The 24,279-nt window shown below is 38.6% G+C and overlaps 1 protein-coding gene across 1 annotated transcript in view; it reads left to right on the forward strand.

The window, feature by feature from the left end:
• man1a2 (mannosidase, alpha, class 1A, member 2) overlaps positions 1–24,279 on the forward strand; it is a 74,261-nt gene that overhangs the window by 36,530 nt on the left and 13,452 nt on the right. Inside the window, exons 4-9 of the mRNA XM_086145249.1 lie at positions 972–1,068; positions 9,219–9,337; positions 14,483–14,563; positions 22,099–22,193; positions 22,935–23,058; positions 23,280–23,373. Coding sequence (XP_086001375.1) covers positions 972–1,068; positions 9,219–9,337; positions 14,483–14,563; positions 22,099–22,193; positions 22,935–23,058; positions 23,280–23,373 — 610 coding nt within the window. The remainder of the gene's footprint in view (positions 1–971; positions 1,069–9,218; positions 9,338–14,482; positions 14,564–22,098; positions 22,194–22,934; positions 23,059–23,279; positions 23,374–24,279) is intronic.

The following is a 24,279-nucleotide window of genomic DNA, read 5'->3' on the forward strand; positions in this document are numbered from 1 at the left end:
AGATTGGCTGTGAGCAAGAGAGGAGGCTCTAGACAGTCATACTTTTATAGTGACATAAAGAGACAGGAAATTAAACAAGCAGACCTATTGACAGGAAGAGAAATTGGCATAGTTTAGTAGCAAAGCACAAGGTTGCAGAGTAGTTTGTGTTTATCACTTCGACTTTGTTTTCATCATTAACACTACTTGGAACTCCCCTTTACAGCAGAATATTCTAAGAGGATTGGTCAGGGCTCCCAGGGATATTTCCGTTTTTGGGAATGAGGATGATCGCAAAAAAAAAGTGAGGTGTTGTAGATGGGTAAGTCAGATCAAAAAGATTTAATTCGATGAGGTCTAAATCAACATGCCGAGAGAACCAGATAGTGACTGATAAGGTCACATAAAATTGAAATCTATTTTTCTGAAACTGTCAGTGCCATTTGAGCATAACTGTATTCTTAAAACAAGGATGAAATTAAAAGATCAGCTGTAGTGTTGTAAAATTTGGCACTCCTTCCTCACCTCGTAGCTCTTTCTTAGCCCATGCCAGGGCTCAGTTTCTTTTAATTGTGTTTTCTTTTCTGGAGACCCTATAGTTTGCTGTGTACATTTTAAAGTCATATGATGAAATAAACTTTTGTTTCAATATATCAAGTGAATGAAATATATAAAGTTGCTGAACAGGGCCTTTATAAAACTACAGTATGGCGCAGTAGCAGAAACAGCAAGATTCATTCATTTGATCAGCAAATGCTTGTTGAGGTCAGTTTATGGACTGAAGCAAAAATCAAGATTACTAAACATTCTGTGTGTGTGTATATTTGGGTGTGTGTTATTCAATAAGATTGTGAAAAGATGCTCCATTGTTGTATTTCCCGCACATGTTCTTTCCTTCATTTGAATCAACAATTTTATGAGTTTCAGGGCTTAGGAGCAACATAGTTAGTCGATAATCAACAAGTAATATGTTGATTTGTTTCCATTTTCAGATGATGAAGCATGCCTGGGACAGTTACAGACAATACGGTTGGGGTCACAATGAGCTGAAGCCCCTTGCCAAGAAAGGACATTCCACAAACATCTTTGGTAAGCTGGACAAACTCCTTTTCATCACTGCTGTCTCTATCTCCAGGCAGTTTTTACACATAGTGATACATTATTTCTATCAATATTTCAGCCCAGTGTATTTATTAATATGTTAATTTGTCTGGTTATTCAGTAATGTTAAAAACAGACAATAAAGATTTAACAAATGTAATTTGTGTAATCAAAAGGATACCATATCAATAATGACAACCATCAGCATGCCAGATGCCATTTTATTTTATTCAGTTATTCAGTCATATATTCTATTTACCAGGTATGGTATTTTTCTGCTTTAGTAAGATACACAGTTGCTGGTGAGCTCGCTAGATGAAGTGTATAACATCACACGATTTTGTGTGTTTTTTTTTCTCATTGGTATTCTAGTGGCTTTAGCTGTTGATAAAATTCTGAAATCAGGACTGGTGAATATTTGCAGTATGGTCACTATGTCAGATGTTGATGCAGCTGAGCAGAACAGTTGTAAAATGGTTTGATAACAGAGGGAGCTGGGAAATGTAGAACAGTAATATGCTATTAAATAGCCATACAAGAACCATACTTGTTTGCAACAGAGAAACGCATCTGAGTATCTGTGCCCTTTGATCATGGCAGTTATTCATGTGTCCTATGTCAGATTTCCCCCCTCTCCAAGCAACATACTTGATAAAATAAAGAACCATCTTAGTAACTTTCTGCAATGAAACTGACTCACCATACCAATAGGTTCAGATAAATACCGATTTACATAGATATATTGGTACGGTGTTTCCCAACCTTTTTTTGAGCCACGGCACATATTTTACGTTAGAAAAATTTAATGAAATAGAATGAAACTCTAGTCTTGGGCTATTTCTTTAGCAGCGCCAGGGCTGAGCACTTCTTCTAGGATGATTTTTAAGGCAGGTAGTATTAATGTCTCTGCCACAGTGTGTGACTGTTTGGAATTAGCGAGTTCAGCAACTTTGTAGCTAGCTTTCAGAGCTCTCTCATGCGTTTTGGTGGATTTCTTCAACAATATTGCCTGTTTCTTAGTCTGTTTATGCAGATGAGCAAAATAGTCAGTTTTCTTATCTTCAAGTGTAGGATGTTAAGTTTGCTTGGAACCATGACACTGTTGGACAGCCTCTCCCCGCACACCAGGCATAACGCAGTCAGCTCAGTTGGTTCCCCAATAAAAGTGAATCCAAACTCAATTTAACTTTTATTGTAGTGTCTCGAGACGACCTTTTTTTACTTTTCTTTGACCACTACTCATACTTGGGCCTTTATCTTTATCAGAATTTTTTTCAGGACTTTTAAAATATTTATGCATTGCGTATACTGCTGCTGTCTCAGTCAAAGCATCACTAATTATTCAGCTGTTTGAGCAGCAGCAGGTAGATACACAGGTTAATTCACTACCAGCAGCCATCTAGTGGAATAGCATTTAATTGCTCTGCCTCTCACTGCATGCTACATAGATAGCGTCCGAAAATACGATTGTGTTGAATAAATCATTTTTGGACCAATCAAGTAAAAGTGGGCATTTTTCCACGGCACACCTGATGATCTCTCAGGGCACACTAATGTGCCATGGGACAGTGTTTGGGAAACACTGATATGGTATATGTCCTGCTGTTTCGTACTGGTTATTCACTAAAGAAGAAAAAATCATGCTTGCATTGCATCAGTATAACAACGCTGAGTTTTATTTATATATAGTCATAGCAACCATGTGAATAGAATAGTGTTTTTACTTCATGCCAGTGAATGGAGCAGAAGATATAGTTCACTATCCTTTTTTCTTTGCAAACCTCTGAGTGCTATGACAATAATTGTTGCGCCAGTCACAAATCTTGTTTCTATCTCCAGAGTTGGGCCAATTAAAAAGTACCGTTGTGAATAAAGATATAATGTGTATGGTAAGTTGAGGGATGATATCTGTTTGGACTGATTTTTTAATTTAAAAGTACAACATTTAGAAGTACATATGAGTATACACATATAGAGACACATATAGAGAGGTGGGTGAGGGAGTTGAAGGAAGGGCAGTAATATCAGAAGTAGAAAATGAAGTAAGTTGTTGTAGAAACAGTTACATACCTCTATGTGAATATGAGTCATTATATTTGTATGCTGATGGGGAATAAAACAACTCAAGGTTTAATTCAGTTTTCAGTTAAATACACAAATGTTTGTTGCTGTGACCTGTCTTCCTCATGCTGACATCATAGTCACTAGGGCTTTATCTCCATATGAGATTACTGGTTGCACGTGGAAAAATATTGTTTTTCTCCACAGCTTGAACATTATGATACACATAAGGGATATCATGAACACAAAGAATATGAGGCATTTTCAGACTTCTCATATTAGTCTTCTCTCCAAGGTTTAGACAATGCAGAGTCACTTGTCAGAGCAATTTTTCAATACAAAACCAAACCAAAACAAACACTTTAAACTTTAAGGCTGATGTCTTATATAGCTATGATTTGCTGATGGACTTTGATGTTATACTAAGTAGTATTGAATCAATTGACCCGTATGGTTTTAGTGCAACCTGCTTGTCATTTCAACTAACAACAATTTGCACTTCCGATATGTGATGAGCTTCCAGGTTATTGAAAAGCTGCCATGGTTTTCAGGGATGTTTGGGCATCTTCATGTTGAAGTCTGGTTTAGTTTTTATCAACCATATTAGCATACAACCCCAAAACTACTTCTTCTGAAACTTTTATCTTCCAAAACATGTGGTGCCATGTGAAGACCTATGTGTGCATGATTAGCATGCAATTTGCCCAATTTTAAGCGAGTATCAACCTTGGTTTGCAATTGATATGTTATTCTATTTTTTGTCATAGGTTTTGGGTCAATACTGGCCAACTGCTCATTTTATAGTTGTTCTGTTTGATTGTCCAGAGCACTTTTTACCTTTATTAATAAAAGGTCAATGTATCAAAAAAGGTAATGGACAAGCCTAGTACTGTACTTCAATGGAACCCATCGATGTTTGTGCTACATAGGCATTAGATAGGATGTTGACAAATGCTCATACATACGGAATTATTATTATTACCAGTATTATTTTAATAATATAATTATTACCAAAAGCCTTTTATGTCAAACTTCAATGTATTGTGTGGTGAACTGGCTGATGCAGGTCCATGTAGTTTTTATTAGCTGCTGCTAGATAAATGTTGGCAGTGTGTATTTCCATTTGTTTCTGTCTTAGTATTTTATCTTCAGTATGGCAGTGTGGTGTGTGTGTGTGTGTGTGTGTGTTTCATTCTGCCCCTTTGTTATTGTTTAGTCTAGGTAGCTCCTGGTTATTAATCATATGGTGGATAACAGAACACTAGAGAGTTGGGGGGGGGAATTCAGCCTTGCAAAACACATTCATTATTGATGAGGGTATCTTGTTCTAACACTATTGAATATATTTATTCGTGTGTGTTTTGTTTGTATGTGTGTGTGTGTGTGCAGCATGTCTTTATGATGTAACTACTTGGATTATTTAAATGAAATGTGTATCAAAGGCTGAGAGATTGTATCGAAGAGGGTATGTTATTGACCCCAAAACCCGATCTGCGACAATGCTCTATCATTCATTAAACTTGAGTTATCAGACTCACTACAATTACACCAATTTTCCAAAACTGAAGTTGTGTGTGTGTTTAATTACTTTCCCTGTATGGATATTCACATAGTGTAGTTACACATTGTAAGAACATAATGGTCCCCCAAGGCAATTGAATGGAAGAAAAAACAAAGGGCAAACCGCAACAATGAAGCCATTAAAGCTGGCTTGCACATAAGCATGGAACAATACAAATAGTATTTATTTGGTTGATGCCTTTAAAAATTAAGCCAACCCAGGTAATGATATACATCAGAGAAGATGTCTAGTGTCTTTCACCATGTGTTGCTTTGTGTATTATTGTCTCTGATAAGCATTTCCTTCATTTGTTTGTTTTTTTCTGCCTATAATTGGTACTGACTGCTGTGTCAGATCTGTCCGAAGAATATAGAAGCCTTAAAACTCACAAGAGAAGTGGTACCAAGGAATGATTCTTACTATTGTTTCTTGCTCTATTGACAGTGAGAGGAGCTGATTTAAACAACCAAAGCATTATTGAGAGGATCTATAGTCCAGGCATGGACAATGCACTACAGTGTAGGAAAAATGTTGGGCGGGTTTTGCAGTATTCAACCAACTGCTTGACCTAACTTCTTTCAGTAGGTCAAAACCAAAATCTAATAGGACATAATGAAATGTACCTTTTAAAACTTTTAAATGAAACGATGTATTGCATTTGGGCACTGTAGGAGACATGTACATAAAAACAGAGGAAACCTAAATGACAAAACACATGCGTGTGTGTTCATGTGCTTGCATTGAGACTTGCAGTTCTTTGCAGCCTTTTTACTTCCACTGTATTTCTGTTATTTTATCCTAAGTGTTCAGGGTGTTCATATACTCAAAACATTACTTTTTTTGTGACGTGAATCTTTGGTTGGAACTTGCAAACACATTTAATTTTAAAAGGTAGTAGGTGGTTATTGTTATGGACATAATGATGCTATAAAAGCTGATACATCTTTATCCCTCCCTGGTGTTTTTTTTTTTGCTGTACAGGCAAACATTGAACATGACTTTTCACAAGGAGGATTTGTTTTCATTTAAGGTATTTTAAATTATTTGACATCCTATGTAAAACCTAATGGCAAAAGAGTTTTTAAGTTCATAAAATGTAAATGAAAAGAAAATTCGATGATTCTTGTTGAAATATTCAAGGTCTTCCATGATCGAGATGTCTGGATGGTAGCATGTGTTACTCCAAAACCTCAATGCTTCTCTCAAAATTGATTGTGCACAGATGTGTAGCATGCCCAGGCCATAGGCACTAATGGAACCCCAAACCATCAGAGATACTTTTCTGTCTGTTACCAAGGGGGAAGGTCTCCGTCCATGGTTTCTAAATAGAATTTTGAGACAGGAGCTTGAAAAAGCACTATTTTTAAAGTTTTAAAGAATCAATCAATGGAATTAAGACATGGCTTATTCTTGTGACTTTAAATAATGACAGGTCAATCCTAAGACCTGCTTAGAATGATAGATGGGTCCGGTTATATGTGTTTTCCTCTGTCTAAACCACACATTCTTTTGCCTCTATTGATTCTGGCTGAAAGTGTTTGATCTCTGTGGAACCTATAGCTTTATTTCACCAAATGCCATGATTATCTGGCAGGCAAAAAAGCCTTGTTTAAACTAGATCAAACTTGGTTATTGCCCTACAGACGAAGCCGAGCTCCTTGTCAGTCCCTCACAGGTCTGCCTGAGGCCAACATGGACTCACAAATTGAACATAAACATGGGAAAGGAGTACACCATGCGCACCATACACCTGCATTAGTTTTATTTTGGAGTGGATTTTTTTTTTTCTCCCTTCTTAAGCTGCATCCTTATTGCATCCTATGTATTTCCAAGTAGTTTTCCATACCAGATTAGCAAAAAGGTCATAGTTCTTGCTTGTCTGTATTATATATTTGATCTCGTGTCCCAGTTAAATTGTGAAACTTTTCCAGTTTACTTTTTACACAGTCTTTTTACACAGTCCAGCAATGTTACTTGTGACTACAACAAGATCTGGGTTGTACCCATGTTTTCTGAGTGTGCTGAGGAACAAGTGCGTAGTTTGGAGTCATTTGATAAGTTGGTCAGTGTCCATTCAGTCCTCTCCTGGTTCTCTATCTCTTATTCATCCGGTATAGCTCCCATGGCTACTGTGACTTAAAATTGTCAATGATGATCTGTAGTTTGCTGTGTACTTTGGGATTGGCCTGGAAACATTTAAGTTCAGGCATGGTCCTCTGTGTAGTGGGTAGCGTAGTTTGTACTGGCCAAGTGTCTTGCATCTCTTACTGGTGGTAGTGATAGTATTTGAAGTAGCTTTTGATGTTGATCTTGTTAGTACTGCCAGGGCCTCCATATGAATCTGCCTATCATGGCTCCATGTTACTGGGGTAACTGTCTAAGACCCAAAGTATCAGCTTTGTAGAAGTTGTGGGAGTAGAACGATTCTATAATATTCTTCTCCTTACCTAAAGTTTGGTAAAAGAACAGAGTAAATATCTACCATACAAGTCAAAAATACTTCATGAAAGTGCTCACAGTATAATTACATTATTTGCTTCTGGCTAGACAGTTAATGTTAGACATGCAGTCTGTCATATTTCCCAGTGAGAAATGTATGTTTAATAGAATTTCAAACTTTAATGTCTAATCCATATACAGATGTAGTGTTAATTACTCAAAGTATACTGAATGTCTGTGAAGATCATAAGCCATCCTGGTGACTACAGTAATGTGGAGGAGCCTCTTGGACAGGAGCCAAACCATCCTCAGGAGTACAAGCATTACATTTTTCACAGAAAACTCCAAATTCTCCAAAAAGTGAGATGGAAAGTTTTGTTCCTCATTACTTTACGTTAAAACAGAATTGTCTTCAACCCAAGCCATATTATGGCATGCTGAATATCAAAGCCCTTAAAGGCCAGTTTATAACACATCTTCTTTTTCAGTTTGCCTGTAGCAAGGCTACTGTGGTTTTGATGAGGGTTCACCAAGCTGTGTGGTCCACAGCCATTCTTGAGGCAACTGCGATGTACTGCCGTGTCTAGTTGGCAATTTCTATTAGCTAGAATTGGGGATGTAAGCCCCCTCCTATGTTGTTTGGGGCTTTGCCCTGAATGAGCAGCTTTTCCAGGTCATTGTGATGAGCAGCGTGGCCAAAGGAGGTCATTTTCTTTTTGTTTTCTACTAAACAGAGCATCATTTTGTATGGAGTTTCTTTAGCACCCAAGTGTGTTTGGTGCCTTTTTGATGGTATTATTAGCAAGCATATATACGCCTACATCTCCAATGCATTGCCCTCCTCCTCCCCTTGTTTGGTTATTGTCCATGATTCAGATCTGAATGTCAGGATAGTAATTACTGTTGTCTGATGATTCTGAACTAAATGTTGTTGCTAATGGCTTTGCTCTTCCATATGGTGGTCCTGCTTTGGAAGCTTCTCTTGGCCATGGCTAGCTTTCAGGTGGTCTCTAGTTTGCTGTTGCATTTGGTGTTAATAACAGAGGCCAGCTATGCAAAGATAGATGTTGCATACATGTTGTATTGCATTTGTAACACAGCCAGTATTTGTGTGTTTGTAGGGTTGATTTATATGTTTGTTTACTTTCTCTTGGTTTGTTTAGACAGTGAGGCCACAAAACTGATGAAATTCCTTTTTTATACTTAAGCACATTTTGATCATTCCGAGAATGCTAACCTTGCATCATGCTGCTTTCCTAACCACCTGAACAACTCAGTACAGCAGTGGCCTTCTGGCTGAAAGACAGCGTTTAACAGTTTTTAGACTCAAAACTGCTTGTTGAACTTCAAGAGAAAGTCCTGCTTCTATCTCCTGTGCTGAGTGACCCAGTCAAAATTGAATTGCACTAAGAACAGGTTCACATTACAAATATATTGAGACTAATTTTAATCCATCATTTTTTTATCTCCATGCTCATTATGCCCAAAACATATCCTCATTATAGGGCTCAGTGGGTCTAGATTTTGCATGTACTTAAACCTATACTGTATCTTCTTTTGATTGGAGCATTCATTATACATTCATGCTAAGTCTGAGCAGACCAAGAAGTCAAAAGAAGGGAAACACTGTGAGGGCAATTTGATATTTATGTTGAGAATGATTTCAGGTGTATATACATGATTTAGAATGCATTTTTCTGTTCAATTAAGTTTCCTCTAAATTAATACAGTATTTTCATGATTTTACTTCATTTTCTGTTTGTCTGACTTCCTGTCCTGCTTCTTAAGGTATCATTAGTTGTTTGGTTATGGGGTTAGACTGATTATATTATGTTGTATTGCTTTTCAGATTGCTATTTTGTGCGTCTCCATTGACTGCCCTAGTTTTACAATTGGCTCATCACATTTACCTTACTTTTTGTTTTATTCTTCATCTTTTCTTCCCCAGTTTCTGGTTTCAACTTTTTTTTTTCTTATCCCTATTCTTACACCATAGCCTGATTTATAGTACTTTTGAAATGTAAAAAAATCTCTGAAAAAAACATTATCTTATATCTTTACTTCTGTCTTTTTTTAGGTAATTCTCAGCTTGGCGCAACCATTGTGGATGCCTTAGACACCCTTTATATCATGGGTCTGCATGAGGAGTTCAAGGACGGTCAGGAGTGGATTGAACAGAATCTGGACTTCGGTGTGGTCTGTATAAATTACTGATTATACTTTATATCCTATTTTTCATGTATAATAAACATACATGCAAAATATGTATTAGATATGTATTAAATAATTACATGTTTGTTCCAAATCTACCATAAAAGGGCATTTGTTGGTACAAAAGTAGAAATTAAGAAATATGAGTACCATGTATTTGGTGTTCATTTGTTTCAGCTGAGAAGTCAAATTTGACAAACTGAAATATGCACCATTTTTATGTTGATGCCAAGTGAAACTTTTTTTGTCTGCCAGTTTATCATGTTACCAGTGAAAATTCCAAATGATACAGATGGCTGTGTGTGACCCAAACTGACTACTAAGATTTCAACAAAAAAAAAGAAACAGAATTGTTTCTTATCTAAGTTTTATTTCACACTGCGTCAAAGTCAGTTTGTAATTGAATATTATATCCTTATTCATCCAAGTGTTCCTTCTCAAAATGGGCATGTGCACATACTGTTTTCGACCGTCAGAGTCCTAAAATAGTAAAACAAGTCAGTTTTAATTGTAATATAACCCTTAAGGAAATAATTAAATATTATGTTCTTAAATTGTTCTGTCATTTCTGAAAAATGTTCTTAGGGCATGTCCTGCTGACCTCTTGGCCAGGCCCTGATCCTGATCTCATTTTTGTTAACCTGGTTAAACTAATATATTAAAAAAAACAACATTTATATTAGAATTTCTCCTCAATGCTTTTCCTGTATTTATTTATGCCTGCCAAATCCCTCCATCGATTCAGTTGCAGTTCTCTTCCATAGCAACATGTCAACACACTGCACTGAACTAATTTAAATAGGGCATATTCATTGGCAGTGTCTTTAGAAAATGTATGAATATGATAATCGTTCAACATGTTTTCAAACTAAAAACAACACTTGGAAAGGGAGCTTGAAAAGATCAACCCCTTTGTTTGGCAGAAAGTAAAGCAAATTTTTCATCAAGCCTCACCAAGGCTTAATACTGACCTAAGCATCTAATTTAATATTTAGTTAAAGATTGTCTGCCTTTATAGGCTGTCATTTTATAAGTGGTCACATTGTCCCTTTGTCCGGTGTAGTCACCATAGAAGGAGTAGAAGGAGAGGACAAGGAGATTGCAGGATCATGGTAATGATAACAAACATGATATATTTCTGAGCTCATGGTTCAGTCTGGGGCTGCAGAATGGTTTTATAAGGTTCTGTTAAATAGAGTGAATAGATTGATGCGGTTTTGCGGCATAACAGGTTATATGCTTGACTTTGCAACAGAAAACTATGAGATGGTTTGTTTAAAAAGGTTGCAAGTCAGTTCTACTTTGTAAAAAAAAAAAGAATATCTGCTGTATTTGTGTAATCTGTAACATTCAATAATCTCATATCATTCATTGTCCCGCCACTCATCAAGGGTCGCAGTGGCTGTAGACTAATCCATAATCCATATGTCCTTGTTGACTCAAGATGTGCCAAGGCCAGGCAGGATGTATAATCCCTTGAGCATGTTCTATGGGCTGCTTACCATGTGGACCCACCCAGAAGATATCCTACAGTAGGCACCCAAGAGGCATCCATTTGAGATGCCCAAACCTCCTCAACTAGCTCCTTCCCCAGATTTTCTTTACCCTATCTCAAAAGCAAAGCCCAGCCACCCTGCAGAGGAAAGTCTTTTGAGTCATTTTCATCCAAGACCTCGTTCTTCTGGCCATGATTCAAAAATCATGACCATAAGAGAGAGTTGGAACATAAATATCAACATTAATTATAAAGGTAAATTAGGAACAGTTTAATGCAAGGCCAGCCTTAGTGATGATACTGTACCAAAGCTGTCCAATGCCATCCTCGCCCACAAATGACACTCCAAGATACTTGACCCCTTCACTTGCAGTAGTACTTCTTTTCCAAACTGTGAGGCCAATCCACTGGTTTCTGGGATAACACCATGGCCTCTTACTTGGAGGTTCTGACTCTTATTAAGGCTGTTTCGCACTTGGCCATAAAGCCACGCCAGTGCAATCATCAATATGGCACAGATGACTCATCCAATTGTACTTCCCACATACTGTCAACATGCAAACATTCCCACCCATGATTAGAACACACTGGATTATGTCTACACTACCATATCCAGTGCACACAGGGCTGCACCCCAGCCCCACTTTGGACATTCGAATCACATCTTTTTGTTACTGCAGCCCGCCCACAGACAAATGCAGAAACAAAAAAAAAAAAAAACTGTCTCTAATCAAAGAAAAGTCTAGACTCTAAAAAATTGAGTGGACCCTGCAGGACTGTTAGGCTCCAACAGACAAGGATTTGTTCAAAATTAAGACCACACTGGAGCCCTAATCTTAGTCATACTACAAACTAATACCAGTAGCTGACCAGGTATAATGTAGCCCTTTTGCTGACAATATTGTGCCCATCGTATGTGTCATAAAGTTCCCGAACCAGAAAATCCTGAATAAACGCATCATAAACACCACATGCTGCATGCCAGCGGTCTTGCATTAAGGCAAAACTGCAAAGTAAGCCTGAGAAAGACCATTGCAGTTGCACTATTTTACTGCTGACCCCAGGTGGATCTGGCATGGCCTGTCGTATGTCACAGACTACAAGACCTCCACCAGCATCATAAGCTCAGCCTGCTGCTTTGCCTGCTGGATAATCTGTACAATCTCTATGCCTTCTTTGAGATCTCCAGCAACAGCAGAGAGGAGGAACACACCTAGGTCTCCTCCTCCTTCAACTGTCTCACCAAGCCAGATACAGAAAGAAATGAGTAAGATCAACCCCCAAAGGCAACTGGACCAGACAACATCCCTGGGCAGGATCATGCGCCAACAAGCTGGCTGGTGTTCTAGCCTCCATTTTCAACCTTTTTTTTCCACCAGAATACCTTTCTCTCCTGTCTGAGGTGGAGTTGTTGGAGGGTGGAGGTGTTGTGGTCCCTGTAAACGTGACACCACAGTGATTGAACCAATCACTTGTGGGGACAAAATGGCCTGCAGGATCAAGGTGGCTTGTCTGGTGTCATGGTGTAAAGACAACTTCGTCACCCCCCAACATGGAGAAGATGAAGGTGATGATAGTGGACATGAAGAAGGAAAGAAAACATTGTAAGGCATTGTTCATCACCAAGTGATGACTTGAAGTCACCAAGTGGTGAACTATAGGGGGATAAAGTTAATGAGCCATACAATGGGAAATAGTAGTGGAAACTAGACTAGAGCAGAAGTCGTCATTTGTGAACAGCAGTATGGCTTCATGCCTAGAAAGAGTACTACAGATGCACAATTTGCTTTGAAAATGCTAAAAGAGAAGTACAGAGAAGGCCAGAGTAAGCCGCACTGTGTTTTTGTAGACCTAAAAAGAGTTTATGACAGGGTGCCTAGAGAGGAACTCTGGTATTGTATGAGGAAGTCTGTAGTAGTAGAGATGTTAGACTGGTGCAGAACATGTATGCTAGCGGTGAGACAGTGGTGAACTGTGCTGTGGGTGTAGCAAGTTCGAGTTGGAGGTGGTACTCCATCAGGGATCAGCTCTGAGCCCCTTCTTGTTTGCAGTGGTGATTGGCAGGCTGACAGATGAGGTTAGACAGGAATCTCTATGGACCATGATGTGTGGAGATGACATTGTGATCTGCAGTGAGAGCAGGGAATAGGTTGAGGAGAATCTTCAGAAGTAGATGTATGCTCTGGAAAGGAAAAGAATGACAGTCACAGCTAGACAGAATATATGTGTGTGAATGAGAGGAACCCAGGTGGAACGGTGAGGCTACGGAGAAGATTTATGGATATAGTGAGAGAGGATATAGAGTAAGTTGGTGTGACAGAGGAGGATACAGAGAATAGGGTTTGATAGAGAAGGTTTATTTGTTGTGGCGACCCCTAAAGGGCAAAGCCAAAAGGAAAATAAGAATTAGCACGTTTAATGCTCATAGCTATCGCTGACCTTTTCACTTCTAACATATCTTTCTGCACTTTAATGTGCTGTTATATATTCAATTTGTGTCTCTAAAATGTTATGTACATCTTCATTACATTACATGTTTTCCACTATCTGGCATTCACTGCCAACTGCAAGGAAAGAATTTCGTTATACAGCGAAAAATGTTTCCCTCCTGGGCAAATGACAATAAACACTTTAAATCCTTGAATCCTTGAATGCATTTTTGTCCAATGAAAAAAGTGCTGAGTGAGAAGAAACAGTGGGAGATGTTGACAGTGAGAGTGAGAATCCTGTCAACTTTAATTGCAAGTGCACAGAATTGTAATCTGAGGCTGAGACTTGTGGATCTGTGACAACTATCACTTTAATTGTTAATCTTTGTACAGTGACCCTCAGTCAGGACCCGCAGAGCATGTATTGTATTGACTTGGGAGCTTTGTTTTTTTCTCTCATCAGCTTTAAATAGTCATGATGAATGAGCAGCACTAGAAGCCAGAATTTTTATATATTGTCGGTGTAACGTCTGACGATGTTTTGTTCTATGTGGCCAAGATGCAAATGTCTTTCAAGGGTTTGCCCAGACCATAGACATTGATGGCCATTGATGGCCATTGATGGTTGTTCAGACATTGATGTATGTTAACACGCTTGATGTTCCCTGTCCTTTTTTATTTTGCAGAATATGGAATTGCAGGATTCCAAAAAGACTTTCAATTTTTAATTCATCTGATCACAGTTATTAATTTAGCCTCAGATCATTTTTGATGAGCTATATCTCACAAACGACACATTTTTCTGGATCCTGTCATAAGTGGTTTCTTATCTATACAAAGAAACTTGGCTGTTTTTAATGCTGGACCGTCAGTTGCCCTAGCGCATCAATACACAATACAAATCCTCCATCTGCTGGAATGCTCAGAAATTCTCATGGATAAATGAGCTAATCATAGTTGCCAAAAAAGGTCCAGCACTACTTTCAGGACATTTGATATGTTTTAAGAAGTACTGAAAAAATATGTTTATTTTGACCGTTATGAATGTTCAAGATCTTGCTGAGGATTTCAAGCAGAAGGGGATTCCTTTCGTCTCAAAAATCACAACACAGAAGATAAATTACAACAAGTGGAAATTTTTGACCAAAATCTGCTTGCTATGGTTTGTATAATTCTCCATATGTATTTTCTCACCTGTTTTTCCAGAATGTGGAGGTGTCTGTGTTTGAAGTCAACATTCGTTTCATTGGAGGCCTGCTAGCTGCCTACTATCTTTCTGGTCATGAGGTAAGAGCTCATCTGTTTGTGGGTCATACTAAGGACCTCAAAGAAAAAACAGTGTGGACAGAGACAAATGTAAATTAAGTGGATCATTTGCAGCATAAGGCTGATTAATTTCTTGTATGGTTTTCATTTTTTTCAAAAGGGCTAATCTACAACAAATAAATTGTTGTCCCATACTACAAGTGAAGGCTGGTTTCCAACAGTCTGCTTTTCCTTCTGACTACTCGGTTCAGGGGTCGCCACAGCAGATCAACTTCCTCTATGTAACCCTATTCACTTTATCCTCTTCTCCCACACAGACAAACTTGGTAGTGCCGTCCATAAAGCTCTTTGGTCTTCCTCTTAGCCTCATGCCTGAATTCAACATCGTTCTATCAATATATTCACTATCTGTTCTCTTTAAATGACCAAACAAGCTCAGTTTGACCTTCTCTCCAAAACATCTGAAATGCACTGTCCCCATGATATACTCATTCCTGATCCTGGCTTTTGTAGTGACACCCAAATTGAGCTTAAACATTTCCATCTCTTCTACCTCCTTACAATATTTTCCTCAGTGCTAGTATCATTGAACCATAAAATATTGGTGGTGTCACCTTCATCTTGTACACCTTTTCATTCATTCTTGCCAAAACTCTTTTACTGCACATCATACTTCACACTTTTTCCAATGCTTTCAAACCAGCTTGCACATGTATCATCGTTTCTTTTCCACACTGTCCATTGCTCTGGAGTTGAGTTGGAGTTGTAAACTCCCTCAACCCTTACCCTTCTCCTTGAGTCAGTCTTATTCATACATACAGTCAGGTCAATAAGTATTTGATCCCCCTGTGATTTTGCAAGTTCTCCCACTTAGAAATCATGGAGGGGTCTAAAATTTTCGTCGCTGGTGCATTTCCACTGTGAGAGACAGAATTAAATAAAAAAATCAGAAATCAAATTGTATGATTTTTTTTAACACTATATTACAGGGTTAAATAAATTTGATCTCTTGCTTATAAGCCAGATTTCTGACCCTCAAAGACATATTCCTTTGCTTTTAAAGAGTCCAATCCACAATCTGCTCATCATTCTAATTGAGTAGCACCTATTTGAGGTTGAAGCTTTCCTAAAGACACCTGTGCACCCCACAATCTGTCAAACGTGGCAGCCATCATAAGTAAAACCAAAGAGCTGTCAAAAGACAGGAGAGACAAAAACGTTGACATTCACAAAGCTGGAAAGGGCTACAGAGCAATTACCAAGGATCTTGGTGAAAAAAGAACCGTTCAAGCCATTGTCAGAAAATGGAAGAGACTAATGATGACTGTCAATGTCCTTGGACTGGGGCCCCATGGAAGATCTCTCCTTGTGGAGTATAATGTTGCCAAGAAAGGTGAAGAATCAGCCCAGAACTACATGGGAGGAGCTGGTCAATGACCTGAAGACCCCTGGTGCCACTGTGTCCAAGGCTACCATCAGTAATACATTGAGACGTAATGGTTTAAAATCATGCATCGCATGGAAGGTTCCCCCGCTTAAATCAGCCCATGTCAAGGCCTGTCTGAAGTTTGACATGGACCATCTGGATGATCCAGAGGACTCATGGGAGAAAGTTTTGTGGTCAGATGAGACCAAAAAAGAACTTTTTGGTCTTAGCGCCATTTGCCATTTTTGGAGGAGGAGGTAGGATGAGTATCATCCCAATAATACCATACCGACAGTGAAGCATGGGGGTGGAAGCATCATGCTCTGGGGGTGTTTTTCAGTACAGGGGCCAGGATGACTGCACTGTATTAAGGAGAGGATGAACGGGGCCATGTGTTGTGAGATATTGGTCAAAAAACTCTTTCCCTCAGTCAGATTATTGAAGATGGGTCGTGGCTGGGTCTTCCAACATGACAATGACCCGAAGCACACGGCCAGGAAAACCAATAAGTGGTTCCGTAAGAAGCAATTCAAGGTTCTGGAGTAGCCCAGCCAGTCTCCAGACCTAATTCCAATAGAAAATCTTTGGATGGAGCTCTGTGTTGGTCAGCGACAACCACGAAACCTAGAGAGGATCCGTATAAAGGAGTGGGCCAAAATCAGTGTGTGCAAATCTGGTGAAGACCTACAGGAACCATTTAACCTCTGTAATTGTTAATGAAGGCTTCTGTAGCAAATATTAAAATTGTGTGACTCAAGGGATCTCTACCTCTAGATTTTAGTTGTCAAATCATTATTAATTTAAAGGGCCACTAAAACAGCAACACTATAAATCTGCAATCTGCATTTGACCCGTCAACACTATCAACCAAAGAGCCATGTGCCTCTATTAATCCTGGAAGAGAGTTAAAAAAAAGGATACAATGGAATATAAACCAGTGATTAAATGGCTTTAAAGAGAGGGATTAATTATTACCCAAAGAACTGCCGAATAAGCAATGAAACAAAAAAAGAAACAATAGAGTAAAAAAGTTTCTAAGGAAGAAGATGAGTAGATGGACAGAAATTTAGAGCTGTGCTGAAGTTTTGTCAAATCAAAAAGGCTGTTAGACATTATTAGGGATAAAAAAAATCAAGGCGTGTGGTCAAGTCATATTTTATTTTTACTGCATCAAATCACAGCACAGTTGTCTCATGACACTTTACAAAATGATTTGCAGAAACCCAGCATTCCCTCATGAGCAAGCACTTGGCAACAGAGGCAAGGAAAATCGCCTTTTACTATGCAGAAACCTTGGATAGATCTCTCTGTCTCAATAAAATGCCATTTTAAAGCCTCTCATTCTAGACATTGGACACGTTCAGTATCAATATAGATTTTTTAATGACTATTACCCCTACACATCTGCTCTTTCTGTGTTTAATGCAAATCTCTCTCACTGTCTGTCTCTATCTATCTATCTATCTATCTATCTATCTATCTATCTATCTATCTATCTATCTATCTATCTATCTATCTATCTATCCATCTATCCATCTATCCATCTATCCATCCATCCATCCATCCATCCATAAAAATGTATATATTTGATTTCTTTTTTTTTATTTTACTATAAATTTAACCTTTAACTCTTTTTCAAGACTTGGCAAGGCAGGCAGCAAATGATAAATAAGATGGAAAAAAGTACAATTTTAGATGCAGGCTAAGAGACACAAGTGTATCACTTGAAATAATGTCATTTTCCAGACATTGTGCAACATATTCCATGCTGAAGGTTTTACCCAATTAAGTACCAGTACAGGCCTATGGAACAGAAAGCAACACATAAAATACAATACAAAGCATCCGCAGCTCTAAGAAGGATAATGTAGGTCCTTTATTCCATCGGCTGTCAGACTGTTCAATACAAAAACCACAACAAACATTTTTTCTGCATGTAACACAGTGCCAAAGCTGCTCACTAGCACCCCAAAACACTCTTTTTTTTCTGCACTACCCCACTACCCCATCCCTATTTTGCCCTACCTCCATCTTTACTTACCACTCTTATCCATGCAACATTTAGATTTATATACTGCAGGATACCTTAGTCATTTTCATGAGTCACTACCCACATCTCCCACTGTATACATGTTATTTCTATAACCATTCCCTGCACAAGTAATTTCTTTAGTTTTATTTCACATGCTTGTGTTTTGTTTTCTATTGTTCATATTGTACATAGTCATTTGTATCTATATCCTCTATTTTGCATGCTGTATTCTCTCTAATTACTATTTGCACATTTTTCTACACAGTAATGCTGCCAATTGAATTTCTCCATCGTGGGATCAATAAAGTCTATCTTATCTGATCTTAACATGTTATAGCAGGGGAGCAGGGATACTGGATCCAGCGATCGTTGGGTGGGAGGCCGGGTACAACCTGGACCGGTCACCAGTTGATCGCAGGGCCTCATATTGAGACAAATAACTATTTATGCTCTTATACACACAACTGGGCAATTTTCCCAAATAACCTTGGACTGTGGGAGGAAACCCACGCAAACACAAGGAGAACATGCAAACTCCACACAGAAGTCTAGGGTCCTTTGTGCTGTGAGGCCGAAGTACTATCCACTATCCATAATAATTTAAAATCACTGGATCATCCCCTTTAAATTAGGGGAGGGCATAAGCAGATTTTTCCATTACGAGTTTAAAATTCTTGTAATTGCTCCGCTACAAAACTTGCTGTTCAAAAAGAAAGGATCTATCTAAATCAGGACTCGGGTATTTTCTATGATCTAAAGCATAGATGGCTTCATGAACTTCCTGGATGGAGAAAGGTTCCAAACTTAAAGGCTCAGCTGCAAACATAGGGAGGTATGTGCAGGGTATCCCTAAAACAGCTCCCACAGAGTCACACAAAGAACCAGAAGACATAAAATGCTTTTTACAACAATAGAGCGTCCATTCTATCATAGACAGGAACAGAATGATTTAAAACACAAGTAGGTAAAGCCTGACAGCTTTTACTCAAAGAAAGAGAATTGATATCTTTCCAAAATATCTATGAATTATTTAGGTTTTCAGCAGTGACAGGCAAAGGATTCGGAGAATAAGGTTAGATGTAGAAGGTTGATTTGCTGTGGCGGCCCCTGAAGAGAAAAGCCGAAAGGAGAAGAAGAAGCAGCAGTGACAGACAAATTATATTCTGATTTGGCTTTCTTAATAAAAGAAAGTGGTCAATCAGAGGCAGAGCCAGTATCCTTCCCTTTGCCCCAGCCAGGTTGGGCGAATAAATAGAATCTGTCAATTCTCGTGAGAACCAAGAGTTTTCACACCCCCTCACCCTGTGACTCCTTGACGGGCATGTTTATTGACGATTAGCAAAAAAAATTCATCGAAGAATGTCCCAGCTATCTCTACATTAGGGATCAGCCCTATTTTCTTCCCCTCATTATTAGACAAATGTGTCTGATATGTGTCTTAATAAAAGGTTTAAGATTCTTATATATATTACGATTTTTGTTTCTAATTGCAGCAATAACACAGTTGTCAGTTAAGTCAGTGCTGAAGACACCCAAACGTTAGAAATTGTGAGGGGCATTAGTCAAAATCAAGTCAATCAAGGTGAAATTCTCTGGATTTTTAAGGTTTGGCCAGGTGGGTAAATTGATCAATTGGGTAAAACTAATGCAATCGCAGAGAGCTTTTATATAATCATAAACAGTTTAAAGCCAGTCCCTGGTCAGATCACCAGCTAAAACAAGTGCACTATGACTGAAGGCAGGACTGACAAAAGATGCTTTAAAGACCCGAAGGATTCCTTGGGAGCAGATGGAAGCCTGCAGCATGCAACCATAGTTGTTACAAAAGCCCCTAGTAAAAATTTATATGTAATGCCTCATATTCCAGTTGCTTGCAGATGAATTCAGACAGGACTATCAAAGCATCAAATCATCATTTAACATAAGTAGGCCCAGCGGTATGATAAACAATGTATCCCATTATGCTTATATCTTCATCAGCAATAGATTTGATCAGCCAAGTTTCAGAAATTACAGCAATTTTTGCATCTATTGTTTTAACCAAAATCCTGACCATGTCCATCTTAAATAACAAGCTTCCAGCTAGTGAGTAGATGAAAGCAAGCCACAAAGGCCTCAAAATGGCAAAGAGGCTATAGTCGATAACAGAGGCTTCAGTGTGGTACAGATGGTACCGGCTAGGAGCACAGGCCTCGAAGCGGTGTCGATGGCTCAGCAAACACCACAGGCCTCACAATGGTAAAGAAGGCTTCACCAGAATAGCAAAGGCCTCAGAATGTTGAAGAAGGCACAGGCATCAGAGTTGTGTAGATGTCCATAGCCGGACAGCACGGGGCTCAGTGTGAAATGGATGGCTTAAGTGAATATGACAGGCCTCAGATTGTTGATGAAGTGGGTTAGCCTATTGTTGTCCTCAGCATAGCGTACAACCAAAAGTAACCAAAAAAAAAAACAGAGTGAATAAGTAACAGTTCCAAAACCTTGCAAAAGAGTAAATGGACATACAAACCCCTTTCAAGAGGGAGAGACAATAAAAGTCATTAAGATTATTATCCATCAAAAAAGTTAAAAACAGACAAATAGTGATCATACACTTAACAGATACACCGACATGCTGCCATCTTGAATCACATAGGATAAGGTGCCTCAAAGCCATAATTGTCACTTTTTAGATACCCTCTTTATACCTCACACCTTCATCATATATGCTGCTGGACAGTTCATGCCTTGATATAGATCCATTCTATCACATTCCCAACCTCCAGCTGTGGCTTCTTCATATTCAAATCTTCCCCTGATCATAAGTGAGACTTCCAACTGGCTGTCAAAGGATTCTTAAGAGCATCCTTGTGTTGCAATATAGTCTTAAGCCACTTTTTCTCGTCTTTTCAGTCACCGTCAAAAAGCACAGGGTTACGCAGATATGTTAAAATCAAGTAGACTGGAGAACTTTTTCAACATAGCAGTTTAGGCCTCCAGTGATTTTTTTCATACCTGACTGAGAGATCAAAATGCTCTACACTTTTGTTTAATTAATAGGGGTTTTGTTTAATTTTGGTACCTCTCCGGCTTATTTGCTGTTGTATATGAGTCTCAAGATTTGTTTGAGTAATGTTTTTGAACTTTTTTTGTTTTCCGGTAAACTTTGATTGATTGATAGCTTGATTGTCCAGCACAGTGGTACCGTTATTAGTATTTCCTCCTCATAGTTAGAAAGGTTCCTGGTTTGATTCTGATATCGGGCCTTTCTGTGTGGCGTTGACATCTTCTCTGCATGGTGTTCCTCCAAGTTCTCTGGTTTCCTCCCGCTGTCCAAAAACATGCATAGATTTATTAAAAATCTCAAGCCCCTCCATGTCCCTTGCTACAGGATAGGTGGAATTGACTATAAATGAACTGGAGAATTTTTTTTCATTCCATTGTATCGGACTCTTATCTCTTCTTCATCCAGCACTTTGATGGAAAGCACTTTAGAAGCTTTTTCCCCCTTTTTTTTTAAGATTTAGCGTTTAAATTTGACCGAGACAAAATGCTGTCAACCTAGCAGGACTTTTTCATGAGAGGAAAAAAACTATCACTTATTTTTCTGCTTTTTTATAACTATTAGAATTTATCAGATAGTGTTATTCATTCAACATGATCAACATAAATTTTTGATAGGATAAATATTGGATTTTTTTGCATATGCATCAGAAGTATTTATTTACATTTTTGAAACAGTTTTGTACAGTTATAAAAACAGGCTAGCCACCTCCCCTACATGCGTCTGTTCTGCTCATGCATTGTATAGATCATTCAAGTGATTCACTGAGTTCTCAGTAAGTTATTTGCCTCCATTCTGCATTACATTTGGTTCCCTTCAATTGTTTAAGAAAAAAGATTTGTCAATGTCCTGCATTGTATTAACTTGCGAAATGTTTGTGTCTGTTAGTATCTTAGGCCTGTTGCAATTATATAACACATGCAGTTGTTTAATGCATGTATCTCAGCATCTATGGCCTGGACAGACTGCAATATTTTAAAAAGCTAAAATAATGAAGGACATTGCAAAACTTTTTCATTTCTTTTTTTTTCTTTTTTTAATAACAATCGATACAGGTATTCAAGCTGAAGGCCGTCCAGCTCGCAGAGAAACTGCTTCCAGCTTTCAACACCCCCACAGGAATCCCCTGGGCTATGGTCAACCTAAAAAGGTGAGTCGCATTCAGTGAAAGCGAGCAACCCATGGTTAACCTCAAATGTGAATGTGCAACTTCACTGAAGTCAAAAGAGGGATTCTTTAAGGGTGTTTGAGGGGGGTCATAGTTTGGAAAGGGGTATGTCATTTGTAGCAACAGTAATGAGAGATATTCTCTGAGTCCGGTCCATAGCAGGGGAGAAAATATGTGAAGCAATATTAGGGGGTTTGCTGAGGGTCAGATACAGCAACCTCAGCAAATGTATTTTATTTTTTTGTTTTTGTCAATGACAGTACAACGTAGTTAGTATTCTCTCTGCACTATCTCTGTCCTTTCAACATTATGATCTAGTAAGTAATCAGTCATGTTGGTTTGATTTGTTTGTTTTTGTTTTTTCAACATAGACTGTTTTCATCAGTGACATTACTTTGGCAACATACTTTAGAACTTTGTTCAGCTTTACTGTGTGGTCAAAATGTCTGTTTAGAATTGTAAGCCCCAAACTGCTATCTGTGCAAGAATATTAGTATCTCATTTAAGAGAGATAGAAAGGGAGGGATAGTTTGTGTGTGAAAGTCTCTATGATGTTGTTGCCAGTTGGTTAGAATAAAACTAGACTGTAAACCTTGTCCTTGTTTGTCTTATAATAATATGTTATTACAGTCAGTTTTTATATGTCCAAGGCCAACTCTCTTTTTTTCTTGTGTTTTTTGTGCCTTTACCTTTTCTCCATGACATTCCTAACTTTCCCCTTAGTGGAGTTGGCCGTAACTGGGGTTGGGCATCTGCCGGCAGCAGCATCCTCGCTGAATTTGGGACTCTTCATATGGAGTTTGTTCACCTCACCTACTTGACAGGAAATCCTGCATATTACCAGAAGGTAGCACACTGTGCTGATATGTGTATGTGTTCGACAAGGGGAATATACCTGTATTTAAATGAACTGTCAAATGTGAAATAAATAATGACCAGTGTCATAGCGTTCTTTAAAAATTGTGTTTAACATTTTTGTTTTGATACGATAAGTATCAGGCTGCTAGCAAGCTTTTATGAAATGTGTTTTATTTGCATTGGAGGTTAAGTTCATCTTCTTCTGCATAGGTGATGCATATCCGTAAGCTGCTAGCCAAAATGGACCGGCCGAATGGGCTCTATCCAAATTATCTGAACCCCCGCACAGGACGTTGGGGACAACGTAAGACCATTCTTACTACAATCTGACAGAACATTGATGGCTGGCATTTATTATATCAGTGTGGCTATGTGTAAGTTACCGTGTGTGTGTGTGTGTGTGTGTGTGTGTGTGTGTGTGTGTGTGTGTGTGTGTGTGTGTGTGTGTGTGTGTGTGTGCGCGCGCGTGCGTGCGCGTGCGTGTGATTAGCGTCTTTTAAACTTCTGCACACAAACACACACACACACACATATACACTGATTTGTATGACCACTACAGCCGCTCACAGATAAGCTGAATAATATTGATTCCTTAAAACAGTGATACCAGCCGGGTAGAAAGTTAATATTTTCTTCAGAGTTGATTTGCTGGAAGCCAGAGTAATGTGCAAGCATAAGGATGTGAGCATCCATTTTTGGCACTTTAAGAGCTGACCCCAGGTCATCATAGACATTCTGGCTGGTCTCTGGAAATGGCGCCTCATAAAGTATGCAGAAAACTGAATTATAGTAAGTCCCCCTCAAAGCCAACATAAGGTTTTTGTGCCGTTTGAATCAAAGTCACTCTTGATTCAGCCTTATCATTGAGTTTTGACTGCCCATGATCCTCTTGCCAAACCTCCAGTTTTCCTATCTCCGACCATATATTGTAGATACTGACCACTGAAAACTCAGAATAACTGATACGATCGGTAGTTTTTCTGGTGGTCAGTTTTTCACAGTTGCTGTAGGCTCCTACTTCAACTTTGAGGCCATAATGTTCACTTGATTGATTTATAAACGACACCTTCCAGTGGCCATTATAGTTGGCTTAGCGCTTCACAGTTTCCCTGCTACTACATGTTCTTTATAAGTTGGTTGGGTTTCCATCACTGGTAATGACATTGGTTTGAAATACTTTGTGGTGTCTCAATCTTTTGGTTAGGTAACT

The sequence above is a fragment of the Fistularia commersonii genome, chromosome 4, assembly GCF_037954325.1.
Source record: "Fistularia commersonii isolate RoL2024-O1a breed Wild chromosome 4, RoL_Fcom_v1.0, whole genome shotgun sequence".
Taxonomy (NCBI): domain Eukaryota; kingdom Metazoa; phylum Chordata; class Actinopteri; order Syngnathiformes; family Fistulariidae; genus Fistularia; species Fistularia commersonii.